Genomic DNA, 14,194 nt, shown 5'->3' with positions numbered 1-14,194 from the left:
GGCAATGGGCTGACTCTGTAAACCCCTTAGAGAGGGCTGTAAAAGCACTATGAAGCAGTATATAAGTCTAAGGGCTATTGCCTGCCTGCTTGCCTTCCTTCCTTCCTCCCTCCCTCCCTTCTTTCTAAGGTGTGCAGTAGTTAGAAAGCAATATTGCAAGCTAATTCTGCAGACTGCCAGCAGTTCGATTCTCATCAGCTCAAGGTCGACTCAGCCTTCCCTCCTTCAGAGATGGGTAAAAGGAGGACCCAGATTGTTGGGGGCCAAGAGGCTGACTCTGTAAAGTGCTTAGAGAGGGCTGGAAAGCACCGTGAAGCAGTATATGAGTCTATGTGCTACTGCTACTTTTCTTCCTTTTTTCCTTTTTTCCTTTTTTCCTTCCTTCCTTCCTTCCTTCCTTCCTTCCTTCCTTCCTTCCTTCCTTCCTTCCTTCCATCCATCCATCCATCCATCCATCCATCCATCTATCCAATCCATCCATAATGCGCAATGGTTAGAATGCAATATTGCAGCCTGACTCTGCCCACACCCAGGAGTTTGATCCTGACCGCCTCAAGGTTGACTCAGCCTTCCCTCCTTCAGAGGTGGGTAAAAGGAGGACCCAGATGGTTGGGGCCAATGGGCTGACTCTGTAAACCCCTTAGAGAGGGCTGTAAAAGCACTATGAAGTGGTATATAAGTCTAAGTGCTATTGCTATTGCTATCCTTCCTTCCTTCCTTCCTTCCTTCCTTCCTTCCTTCCTTCCTTCCTTCCTTCCTTCCTTCCTTCCTTCCTTCCTTCCTTCCTTCCTTCCTTCCAGTTGACTCAGCCTTCCGTCCTTCCGAGGTGGGTAAAAGGAGGACCCAGATTGTTGGGGGCAAGAGGCTGACTCTGTAAACCACTTAGAGAGGGCTGTAAAAGCACCATGAAGTGGTATACAAGTCTAAATGCTAAGTGCTAATCAATCCATATGCACCATAAAGAAGCCAAGATCAAACGTTTCATGGCATTAAAGACCCTGAGGTACCTTGTTGGTCTCGTTGATCAGCCAGCCTTGGCCCCTGACTCCGAATGCCGCCTCCTTGGCCGAGACGTCCAGGCATGTGACCGGCTGGCCGTAGACACAATGCAGGACTTTAGCTGGCCCTCCTTCTTTCAAGAAGTAGATGGCGTCCTCCGCCGCTACTACGGCAGCTGGGCAGCCTGAAGTTTGGGGCATAAGACGGAGCAAGCTAACCTGCAAAAAGTTAATCGATTGAAGAGAGGGTTGAGTCTCAAATAACTTTGCCCATCAACAGTTCTTCTACTGATCCTTCCTTTCTTTTTCATTTTGAGCTGCGTCCCTGCTCCTGTTCTGACCGAGGCTTCCCAAAAGCATGAAGCAAACTCCTAGTCCCTCTTTTATTAAATTATTGCGAATTCTGCTCATTCCCATCCAGCAAAGTCTTTCGAGGGAGGATTTACGGTCACAGACCTTATCTGGCTTCGAGAGCTGACAGGCCGATATCTGCAGAACTTGGCAAGGAGTCTCGAAGAGTCATGAGCCAACGAAGCAAACTAATGGTCTCCTGCAAACTCCACTCCCCTTTCGCTCCTCTTTTATGTCCTCTGGGAGGGGCCATTCACCGTCCGCCTATAGCCTTACTCCCAAGTCGGCCCCTGTTCTTTAGCTGTTCCCTTCGCCTGGCAGCTCTGCACATGCTCACACTGGGAACAGGCTCCAGCTGTTCCTCTGCCTCACTGATGCCTGACTCTGAACTGGCATACGGCCCTGGCCCCCTCTCTGCTTCCGACACACAGTCCTCATCAGAGCCTCCCCCAGACTCCAGGACTGGCCCAGGTTCCTCCCCAACTGCCTCACTGTCCGAATCTGCTGCCAGCTCTACTGGCGGGCCACAACAGCTCCATCATCCAATGCACAGCGCATTGATCTTCAGTCATGGGTCAAAGGTGATGTAATCTGACACATTTAAAGGGCTTTTCCTGTGGATAAGAAAGAGACTCACCCATTTCTGAATCTCAAACTCAGCCAGGGCTCCCCAGTATCCTTTGTCATTGGCACTTTCTACTTTGACCTGGAACCCGGATGCGGTCGCTACGGTGGCTCCCTCAGTCGAAAGGGCCATGGCTTGAATCTTCTGGTTGTGTTGGTATCGGTGGATTGGCTCAGAACCGACCAACAGGCTCCACACTTTAACTGACCCTGCATGCCAAAAAGAGAACAATTGTGAAAATAGATATCAACCTATCTCTCCCTGTAGGATATAATGCTGGTTATTATTTCCCAATGTTAGCTTAAGGTAAAGGTAAAGGTTCCCCTCACACATATGCCCTAGTCGTTCCTGACTCTAGGGGGTGGTGCTCATCTCCGTTTCAAAGCCGAGAAGCCAGCGCTGTCCGAAGACATCTCCGTGGTCATGTGGCTGGCAGGACTCAATGCCGAAGGCTCGCGGAACGCTCTTCCCTTCCCACCAAAGGTGGCCCCTATTTTTCTACTTGCATTTTTACGTGCTTTCGAACTGCTAGGTTGGCAGAAGCTGGGACAAGTAACAGGAGCTCACTCCATTACGCAGCGCGAGGGATTTGAACTGCCAAACTGACGACCTTTTCCATCAGTGGAGGAAAGGGGGCAGGAAATGAGTGTCTCCATTTCCTTCCCATATGAAGGCTTTAAAATGTTGCAGCTTTTGTTTATTATGCCAGATTCTACTCAATGACAATAATTTTTTTTTTTTACATTTTTGCTAGGCAGGAGTGATTCTAGTCTCCAGAATGACGCCTCTCTGTTGGAAGGGAAGAAACCTTTTTTTCAACGTTTCAAATTGGTCTCCAAAAGATAAATTCCTTGTGTGTCCAATCGCACTTGGCCCATAAAGAATTCTATCTTCTATCTAATCTTAAACAATTCCCTATTGCTTATTTGTACCCTAGGACAGTGTTTTTCAACCTTGGCAACTTGAAGATGTCCGGACTTCAACTCCCAGAATTCCCCAGCCAGCATTCGCTGGCTGGGGAATTCTGGGAGTTGAAGTCCTGACATCTTCAAGTTGCCAAGGTTGAAAAACACTGCCCTAGGACAATCACTAAATGTTGGGCCTTATGATTCTTGAAGAATGTACCTTGTATTTTTAGGTAGACTGAGAACTCATGCACCGAAGACAAATTCCTTCTGTGTCCAATCACACTTGGCCAATAAAGAATTCAATTCAATTCTATTCTATTCTATTCCTTAGTTTGCTCTATCCTATCCTATTTATATTTATTTATTTATATTTATATATATTTATATTGATAGTTTCCTGATTGCTTATCTGCAATCTATGACTATCATTAAGTATTGTACCTTATGATTCATGATGAATGTATCTTTTCTTTTATGTACACTGAGAGCTTATGCACCAAAGACAAATTCCTTGTGTGTCAAATCACACTTGGCCAATAAAGAATTCTATTCTATTCTATTCTATTCTATTCTATTCTATTCTATTCCTTATTTTGCTCTATTCTATTCTAGCCTATCCTATTCTATTTATATTTATTTATATTTATATTGATCGTTTCCTGGTTGCTTATTTTCAATCTATGACTATCATTAAGTGTTGTATCTTATGATATGTAACCAATGTATCTTTTCTTTTATGTACACTGAGAGCCTATGTACCAGAGACAAATTCCTTGTGTGTTCAATCACACTTGGCCAATAAAGAATCCTCTCCACTTGAGAGACCGCCTTCTGCCAATTACCTCCCTGCGACCAATTAGATCTCACAGATTGGGCCTCCTCCGAATTCCATCTGCCAGCCAGTGCCGGCTGGCAACTACAAGGAGGAGAGCCTTTTCTGTAGTAGCTCCGACCCTTTGGAACGAGCTCCCCGTGGAGATTCGTACTCTCACCACCGTCCAGGCCTTCCGCATAGCCCTTAAGACCTGGCTAGCCCGTCAGGCCTGGGGACAAAGATAATCGCCCCTCCCGAATGATGAATGAATGCTGCACATTATTTTACTCTATGTTTGTCTACGTCATTGTTTGTATTTCCCTCCCCTGATCCTATGTAAGCCGCCCTGAGTCCCCTCAGGGAAAAGGGCGGCCTATAAATTGTAATAAACCTAAACCTAAACTTATCCTATCCTATCCTATCCTATTGCTTATCAGGCTGCTCTCCGTGGTCCTGAAAGTCACTTACTTGCCAGCCCTACAAGGACAAAAATCACCCACAAGATATATTTCGGAGATATACTGGTTCATACCCTAAACCAGTGATGGGCAACCTTTTTGGCGTGGTGTGTCAAAAATCGGCAAAAAATCGGGCATAACTCGCGTTGTGTGTCACTTCGACAAAAACATAATTTTGCCATTTTTTTCTATAATGCCATACATCTCGCTCCATGTCTCTTGAAAGAGTCGGCCACTGCCACTACCACTCCCTTTACTTAACCTTTGTTTTTTATTTTTTGGGTGCTCCATCAGTGGGCCAGTGACAGCAGATAGAATTATAGATAGCCAATGCTAATGGCGCTCACAGTTCCCGTTGGCACTCCGCTGTTCCCTGCTGTGGTGCGGTCGTAACTGACAGTCCCAGGAGTAGACTCTCTGTGCCGGCCTGACTGGAGAGAGGCGCGCACTGTTCCCGCGCTCCTCTCCTGCGGGTCCTCCCTCGCCGCACTGATGACGTGTGTGCGCACGGCACGCACGCCTTACCAGCAGCCCCTGTGCTCAGAAAGGGGCGGCGGCGATACAGTAAGTGAGTGTGGGCGGGGGAGATCACACGTCCCGCCCCCCCCCCCGTTCCTCCAGCACAGATTCTTTCATCCTCGGCGGCTGTGCAGGAGCCGAGGATGAATCGCATGAAATCCTGTGCGTGTCACCCCAAATGGCTACGCGTGTCAGCACTGACACGCGTGTCATAGGTTCGCCATCACTGCCCTAAACCTAACCCCTTTTACAACCTTCTGACAAGCAAAGTCAATGAGGAAATTCACTTAACAACCAGGTTACCAAGTTACCAACTGCAGTGATTCACTCGTGGCTATTCTAGTGAGGAGAAGGACTGGGGGAGGCATGATAGCAGTCTTCCAACATTTGAGGGGCTGCCACAGAGAGGAGGGGGTCAAGCTATTTTCCAAGGCACCCAAAGGCCAGACAAGGAATAATGGATGGAAACTGAACAAGGAGAGATTCAACCTGGAGATAAGGAGGAGTTTTCTGACAGTGAGAACAATCAACCCACGGAACAGAAGTTGCCTTCAGAGGTTGTGGGAGCTTCATCACTGGAGGCTTTCAAGAAGATACTGGACTGCCTGGTATAGGGTCTCCTGCTTGGCAGGGGGTTGGACTAGATGACCTACAAGGTCATCTGTGAATCTGTTAAAGATCATAAAGTGGGACAAAACTCACTTAACAACAGAAGTTTGGGCTCCATGGTGGTCGGACGTTGAGGTGGTCTACCTGTATCAAGCCAGGGCTTTTAAATAAACTAACTCAGACGACACGACGCAGGTGGACAGAACACAGCTCCTGGGTTCACACCTGAAACGCAGGATGGGTTAAACAAGCCAGACCATAAAGTCTCCCGCCTGGCTGAATACAGAGAGGTCAAAGAGTTCCTTGTCAGTTAGATTAAAGCCACATCAGGGAGTGCTGGATTGGCACCCCCGCTGGCATATAAATGCTTCTTCCCTCCATTGAAAGATGGCAAAGCCAAGGAAAAGGATAATGAGATGGCATCCCAGCAAATTTAGAGGATTATTTATGTGCACTTTGGTAAAGATTATTTCCCTGCCCGCGAAGCATTTCCGTGTGGCGAAATAGCGCCAGCAATCTCAGGAGCTATTTAATGGCCCTGCCTCTAAATATTTATGCGCCTCGTCAGGGGAGCGAGCGCACAATCGTAGAAGCCATTTTGGGGGGGGTAGCGGGGAGTTGCGTGTGTTTTTATTAGGGAATGCATATTTAAATTAATCTATTTGCCTAAACAATTAGCCGTTTTGTGAGAGCACGGTGCCAAAATCGCAATTAGGCTTCCATCAAGATGCAAAAAAAGACCCGAATAAAACTGCCCCAAAGGAGTCGTCGTGCTGCCTGGAGTTGGGTTTTTCCAATTTTACTCCGAGACCTAATGGTAATGGTCTTGATTGTTTGAAAGGTAAATAACAACTAAGCTGGTTTAAAAAAAAAAAATAAGAATGCCTATGGAACAGCAGCCGCCCGACAGCGAAGCAAATTAAGTCCTCCTACTTTTTTTAAACAAAAAACAAAAAAAGAAAATGGACTTGTAAAAAGGTTAAAGCATTTTGGATAAAAATATGGTGGATTATGCAAAAATGTTCTTTAAAAAAGGATAAAGTTTACCCCTCAGTTATTCCTGTTAGGTATAACTACTGATTGTACTGTTATAGAGACTAACTTGATTTTGTATTTAATAACGGCAGCAAGACTGGAAGAAGGAAGATTTGCCTACTATTCAAGAATGGATATTAAAAGTCACAAACCTAGCAGAGATGGCTAAAATATCAGCATATCTCAAGGACCATTCAGACGAGAAATATAAACTGGAGTGGAGAAGATGGATTCACTATATTCAAAATAAATACGGGACTAAGAAATTCCAGATAGTTTATGACTGAAGAAGCAAGGAATGATATAATCTGTTTAGAGTTAGCCTAACAAAAGAGGAGTTAAAGCTCAAATGAAAGATGATACTAACTTTTTTAAAGTTTATTTTAGAACCTCTTTGTTAAAGATTTATGCCCTGTATTTGTTCTGGGAAGTCGGGGGGGGGGGGAGGTTGGAGGGGGTTGGGTTTGGGTGGGGAGGGTGGGGGAGGGGAGGTAAATGTTTGTAAAAGTCTTTTTTTTCCAAAAATTTTCAATTAAAAAAAGAAAAGAAAAGAGCATCATGAGCCACTAAGCCAACTTTTGAAGCCCAAAACGGTTGGGGGTGGGTGGGAACCTGCACGTTGAACTTTGTTCCACAGCCACTGATTCGATTTTGAATTTTACTTGGAGACCCTTAGTCCAGCAGTCACCAATGGGTGGCCTGCAGAAAATTTATTTGCATTTTTTATATTGCACTAAATCAGGGGTCCTCAAACTGCGGCCCCTGGGATGGATACATGCAATGAACGCTTGTGTTGCTCCAGGGAGTCTCCCCCTTTGGGGTCTTTTTGTGCGGGTCGGAGGGGGGTAGAAATTCCCACTTGGAGTCTGCTTTGGCCTCCTGGTGGGGGGCTTTGGGCAAAGGCTGGAGAAAAGAACCGCTGGTGGGGAAGAGCCGGAGGGCCTCGTTCCAGTGGGACTGCATCATGGCCTGGAACTGGCTGACCATCTCAGCCCGCTGAGCCTCCAGGCGCCGGGACCTGGCCTTGCACTCCCGCAGGTCTTCCCTCTGCTTGGAAAGCCTATGCTGGTAGTCCTCAGTGAGGTGCTTCTGCTGAGCCTCCTTCTCGGTCAGATCCAATTTGAACTGAGCTGTTTTGCCAACTCTTTCTCCTGGGGGCTGCTTAGCTCCAACAACTGTTTCCTGTTGGGGGCCCTAAGGACCCTGGGTGGGCAGGCAAGGAGTGTCTGGGAGGGGAGGGGCGAGTAGAGGTCAGCAAGGTGCCCCTCGATGTGAGTGACATCGAGTTGACCACACCCACCCAGTCACATGACCACCTAGCCAAGCCCACCCAGCTGGCCACTAGGCAGATCATATTAGTGGTCCGTGGGATTTAATATTATGAATTTAGTGGTCCCTGAGGTCCGAAAGGTTGAGGATACCTGCAGCCTTTAAAATTCAGTGACCACTTTTGCACCATGAAATAAAACAGGACTGATTCCTTTAATAATATTTAGGAACCTTGCTTTGTGGTCCTCAATTTATGACTACAATTGGGATCAGAATTGCTGTTCCTAAATAAGGGAGTTAAGTGGGTTAGGGCTGATTTGCCATGGCTGTTAAGCAAATCCCTGTAATTGTAAAGTAAATTAACATTAACAGAGTGATGCAATCAAGATCACGTCAAGTGTTAATACCACTTTATAAGGCCTTGGGAAGGCCACACTTGGAATACGGCATCCAGTTTTGGTTGCCACGATGTAGAAAAGATGTGGAGACTCTAGAAAAAGTGCAGTGAAGAACAACCAAGATGATTAGAGATTAGGAGGTTAAAACATATTAAGAACGGTTGCAGGAACTGGGTATTTCTAAGTCTAGTGAAAGTAAGGACTAGGGAGACATGATAGCAGCCTTCCAATATCTCAGGGGCTGCCACAAAGAAGAGGGAGTCAAACTATTCTCCAAGGCACCTGAGGGCAGAACAAGAAGCAATGGGTGGAAACTAATCAAGGAGAGAAGCAACTTAGAACTAAGGAGAAATTTCCTTAGACAGTTAGAACAATTAACCAGTGGAACAACTTGCCCCCAGAAGTTGTGAATGCCCCAACACTGGAAGTTTTTAAGAAAAGACTGGACAGCCCTTTGTCTGAAATGGTAGAGTCTGCTGCTTGAGCAGGGGATAGACAAGATTATTGATGATTGTTACATGCGGGGACTGCTCACAAGTCACTTTTGTCACTTCAAAACGTTGCTAAAATATGAAACATCTGCAAGAAAACCACCAAGCTCATAGAACAGTCCTCCTCCTCCTCTCCATAAACCCCACTCTCTTCTAGCACTGATGATGTTACCTAGTTGGGTATGAAATATGAAACATCTGGAAGAAAACCACCAAGCTCATAGAGCACCAAGGGCCCCATGGCTCTACTACATTTCTTGCCAATATATGGAGAGTTCTCCCTTTGTTCACTTAAATCAGGGATGTCAAACTCAAGGCCCAGGGACCAGTTGCAGCCTGCAGGGTACTTAAATATGGCCCATGGGGCCACCCTAAAAACAGCAAAAGACTCTGCTAGTGAAAATGGAGTTTGGGAGGGCTGCAGACGGCCAAAGTTTTGCTGGCAGATCACTTGTCAGGGTTCCAAATAGCATCCAAAAGTAAATCAGAGTCCGAAGCAAAGTATTGCTCAAAGTTCCAATTTATTCAGAGAGCCATGTTGGCACATCTGGGAAAACCCGAATCTGAAAGCTTCCCGGTTTTCCCCACCCAGTTGAAAGTTCCAAGATCTTTCCCCCACATCCACAACTTCATCACATGGTCCAATCTCCCTCTGCCACGCTGGCAGTTTCACCCATCCAGTTCCGGTCAGGTGCAGAAGGGCAAAGGCAAAGGATGACCTTGGCTTTCTAGAAAGAATGTTGTTATGGCTACATAGCATCTAACTCCGCACAATCCCATTTTCCCACCATAGAAAAATGCACAGTAGAATAATGCGTGACCCGACAAAAGAGCGAACATCAAAACCGTGCCCGACTAAACCGCATCGCTGACATCATCAACGCGGCGACAACAGCCAGCGCGGAGAAAGAAGGGCGCTTTACAATAGTGCGTCGAAAGAAAGCCGATTTAACTTAAGGTAAGGGTTAGGTTTAGGGTTAGGTTTAGGGTTAGGTTAAGGGTTAGGTTTAGATTAAGGGTTAGGTTTAGGTTAAGGGTTAGGGTTAGGTTAAGGGTTAGGTTTAGGATTAGGTTTAGGTTTAGGGTTAGGGGTTAAGTTTAGGTTTAGGGTTACTTTTGCAGCGTGCTTCTGTCTCCGCGCTGTTGTTGCCCTGTTGATGACATCAGCAACACGGTTTAGTCAGGCACGGTTTTGTCGTTCGCCCTTTTGTTGGTGAACCGCTGCATGGAAAGGGGTGGCAGGCCTGAGAGCCACAAGAAAAGATGGCTGCAGGCTTGACACCACTCCGGCCACCACAGGGGCTCCCGACATGAATGATGTTGAGCTGGCCACACACCCCCTGCCCCCCCCCCAAGGTCAAACAAACCCTGATGCGGCCCTCAATGAAATCGAGTTTGACACCTCTGACCTAAATGGAGCAATGAGGAGGGAAGGCTCTTTTGTCCAGCCTTCTCTCTCCCGTGGCACAAAACTTTCCGTGGTGCAAAGCAGAATACGGGTGAGGGTGGGAGGGCTATAAAGCAAACAGTCTCCCTCCCCCCCAAACACACACACATCACCAAGGCCGTGGCTGCGTGCCAGAGCCAGGCAAGCATGGAGCAGATGGAGCCCTGGCACGGCCCCCCGACGGCTCCTGCATTAGCAGCATCTGCTCATTAACTAGAAACTCTTCCCTGGCTTTCTCTAATGCTCCAGGAAAAGCATTTTGATTTGATTCATTTCGGGTAAAGGCGAACGTGGAAGGCAATTAGCGGTAGGGGGAAAAAAAAGAAGAAGAAGGAGACTCATCAAACTGGATGCCTGCCAGTGCTGACAATGGGAAACAAGGCAGAAGATGCAGAAAGCTGGTCAGCTGGAATTCAAAACATCACAACTGTGGATTCGGCCGCCAAGGCTTCCCGGGTGTGTAAGATAGACGGCAGGACGGGAGAGAGAAGAGGCCCGCCGGCCGCAAGAGTTTTCCACCCATCCTTTGATTTCTTTGCAGCTGATCCCACATGAGTGTTGTGGCCCGCCAGTGGCTAGCGGAACTGGCAGCAGATTCGGATAGGGAGGAGGTTGGGGAGGAACATGGGCCAGTCCTGGATGCTGGAGAAGGCTCGGACGAGGGCTTTGCGTCGGAGGCAGAGGGGGGGGGGGGCAGGGCCGTCTGGCAGTTGTTAGCTGCCTTGGGAGCTAGACAGCAGTGAGGCAGAGGAACAGCTGGAGCCTGTTCCCAGTGTGCGCATGCGCAGAGCTGCCAGAAGAAAAGAACAGCTGAGAAATCAGGGTCGACTTGGGAGTAAAGCCACAGGTAGACAGTGAATGGCCCCTCCCATAGGAAATAAAAGGAGTGAAAGGGGAGGGGGCTTTTGCAGGAAGCAATTCGTTCATTAGTTCATTTCAGGAGTGTGAAGATCTGTCCATGAATCTCAGAGACTCTGTGCCAAGTCTTTCTTTGCACAGCAGCTCACTTGGAAAATATTGACAGGGCAGCTTTCCAAGCTAGATAAGGTCTGTGGGCATAAATATTCCTTTGAAAGACTGTTTGCCAGGTGAATGAGAGGAATTCACATCCGTTTAATAAAAGGGGTCTTGTCGGGACCAGGAATCTTCCTCGTGCTTTTGGGGGAAGCCGAGGTCAGAACAATGAGTGAGGCCATAAAATTATGAATGGGACGTCGGTTCAAACAGCCCAGGCTCCTTTTCCAAGAAAAAGGGAATTTAGGTAACGTAAGAGTGGGGGGGGGTGGGTCTTATGTATTTTTTTCAGCACCCAAAAAAATGCACTGGGTCTTATTTTGGGGTGAGGAGATGTCGTCCACCTCACTTGCATGTGTCGCCCCCGGCCTCTTTTCCGCTATCAGAGTCCTTCAGGGACTTCTTCCTCTGGCAAGGCCAAGGAGGCTTTCCTGAAGGCTTCTGCAGCTGATAACAGAGCTCCGGATCGATCCGGAACTCTATTATCAACTACAGAGGCCTTCAGCAATGCCTTGCCAGCTGCAGAAGAAATGGGCTGAGGTGGGCAAGGCCCGGCTACAACTGTCCGAAGGTAAATACCGTATTTTTTGGAGTATAAGACGCACATCCCCCCCACAAAAAAGAGGGTGAAAATCTGGGTGCGTCTTCTATACTGAATACAGCATTTTTGGCCTCCTGAAATCCCACCCTCTTCGCAAAAATGGACGTGCGGAGGGTTTGGGAGAGCTGCAAAGTGCTCCAGGGGGCTGAGGAGGGCAAAAACAAGCAAAAACCAGCCTGTTTTTTGCTCGTTGTTGCCCCCCCCAGCCGCCAGGAGCACTTTACAAGCCTCCCAAAGCCTATACATGCCCTGTTTTTGCAAAAAGAATGGGCCCGTTTTTGCGAAAAATGAACCATTTTTTGCTCATTTTTGCCCTTCCCCAGCCCCCAGGAGCACTCTGCAGGCCTCTCAAACTCTCTGCATGCTCTGTTTTTCACAAAAAAAACAAGGCGTGCAGAGGATTTGGGAGGCTTGCAGAGTGTAAAAACTTTTTAAAAAAATTTACGCCTTCAAAATCTTGGCGCGTCTTATACTCCGGTGCATCTTATAGTCCGAAAAATATGGTAGTAGAGCAGCTCCACCCCTTCCCTTATCCTCACCGTAGCTTAATTTTTACCCATGCATCCTGGAGCGGGCGGGGTCTTAATTAGGGCTTATATTGGGCGCATGTGTAAAAATGAAGCTAGGACTTACTTTCTGAGTAGGTCGTATTTTGGGGAAAACATCCGACTACGTAACTATCCGACTCAAGGTTTGGCAGGCCCTGAAGCTCGATTTCAGACTACATTGTGGAAATTATTCAGAGAGTTGACGATTTGCAGTGGGGATTTTAAAAATGGGAATCAAATTAGACATGAAACTAAGTGTGTAAAACTCCTCGTGCAGCCTTCAGGGACTCTTCCTTTACCTCCTCCTCCTCCTCGTCATTATCATCTGCAAAAAGATAATCTCTTATGGATTTTTTTTTTAAAACCCCTTTTTGTCCACTGAAGACAAACCTTTTGCAAATTGGTGCGTTCCAAATGGACTGGGCTTCAAAACTGCCATCTACAGCTTTCGGAACTCGAGGACCACTAAATTCATAATTTTAAATCCCGCGGACCACTAATATGATCTGCCTAATGACTGGCTGGGTGGACGTGGCTAGGTGGTCATGTGACTGGGTGGGTGTGGCCAACTTAATGTCATTCACATCAAGGGGCGCCTCGCCAGCCTCTACTCGCCCCTCCCCTCCCAGACACTCCTCACCTGCCCGCCCAGGCTCCTTAGGGCCCCAACAGGAAGCAGTTGCTGGAGCTGAGCAGCCCCCAGGAGAAAGAGTTGGTAAAACAGCTCAGTTCAAACTGGATCTGACCGAGAAGGAGGCTCAGCAGAAGCACCTCACTGAGGACTACCAGCATAGGCTTTCCCAGCAGAGAGAAGACCTGCGGGAGTGCAAGACCAGGTACCGGCACGTGGAGGCTCAGTGGGCTGAGATGGTCAGCCAGTTCCAGGCCATGATGCAGTCCCACTGGAACGAGGCCCTCCGGCTCTTCCCCACCAGCGGCTCTTCCCTCCAGCCTTCGCCCAAAGCCCCCCACCAGGAGGCCGAAGTAGCCCCCAAGTCAGAATTTCTGCCCCACACAAAAAGACCCTGAAGGGGAAGATTCTCTGCAGGAACACAAGCATTCGTTGCACATATCCAGCTCAGGGGTCGTAGTTTGTGGACCCCGGATTTAGTGCAATGTCAAAAATGCAAATAATTTTATCTGCGGACCACCAAGATTTTCCCATGGACCACCAGTGGGTGACCGCTGATCTACAGGACCCTCAGGAAAATGACTTTTGCAGGAAAATCATTTTCACCCATCTGAGGTGACAGGGGTGGTAGTGGTCTTGAGAATATTACCAGATTGAGATTGCTAATGGGAGGGGTGGAAATAAACATGGATTTGTTGAATGGATGGCTAGTTAGAAAAGACAGGGCATTACCCTGTTAGATGAGGGTTTTTTCTTCCTGCTTGTTTTGTCCGCTTTTATCTGGTTTTATTGGTTTTTAATTGCATGCTGATAAGAGTCGGTTTCAAGTTGAAGCAGCCCTATAAATTGAAGTCATAAATAAATAAAATGACTTAATTTAACTTTTATTGGTCTGGGACTGGAAATCAAGAAGGAAATTACATTGCGTTAAATTAAATAAACGAGGCTCAATGTGTCCCAGTGATGAGATGTGCCCTGTCCACCTTATCTGCTAGAGGTGCCGCATTACAACATCTGGAATACCTTTCTTCCATTCAAGGGAAGCAAAAGAGGCCAAGCAGAGGCATTGGAGGGGAAAAAAACACACAGTAAAGTTCTTACTGTCGGTTTGTTGTTGTTTTTTGTCCTTACTGCAAGGATTCGGATCCTTAACACAGTGTTTTTCAACCTTGGCAACTTGAAGATGTCTGGACTTCAACTCCCAGAATTCCCCAGCCAGCGAATGCTGGCTGGGGAATTCTGGGAGTTGAAGTCCAGACATCTTCAAGTTGCCAAGGTTGAAAAACACTGCCTTAACAGATCTGTTTCAAAGTGAGATCAACTGATTCAGGATAGTCCGTTTAAGACTCTGAATGGGATATTTGAGGATTAGAATGGCTCAGTTAGAACACGGTGCTTGTCCCATCTGATACGTGTTCTTCTAGAACCATGTTTCTCAACCTTGACAACTTTAAGATGTGTGGACTTCAACTCCCAGA

The 14,194-nt window shown here is 47.3% G+C and overlaps 1 protein-coding gene across 1 annotated transcript in view; it reads right to left on the bottom strand.

The window, feature by feature from the left end:
* The window catches only part of FBXW8 (F-box and WD repeat domain containing 8), an 82,283-nt gene that overhangs the window by 32,801 nt on the left and 35,288 nt on the right, over positions 1-14,194 (bottom strand). The window contains exons 6-7 of the mRNA XM_087705671.1: positions 1,987-2,183; positions 1,008-1,217 (exon numbers count right to left, since the gene is read on the bottom strand). Coding sequence (XP_087561797.1) covers positions 1,008-1,217; positions 1,987-2,183 — 407 coding nt within the window. The remainder of the gene's footprint in view (positions 1-1,007; positions 1,218-1,986; positions 2,184-14,194) is intronic.

The sequence above is a fragment of the Thamnophis sirtalis genome, unplaced genomic scaffold (genome assembly GCF_051295495.1).
Source record: "Thamnophis sirtalis isolate CommonGarterSnake01/CBP01778 unplaced genomic scaffold, rThaSir2_p1.2 scaffold_2, whole genome shotgun sequence".
In the NCBI taxonomy this organism is placed as follows: domain Eukaryota; kingdom Metazoa; phylum Chordata; class Lepidosauria; order Squamata; family Natricidae; genus Thamnophis; species Thamnophis sirtalis.
Note: the sequence above shows the minus strand (reverse complement) of the source record. Positions and strands in the feature narration are given on the sequence as shown.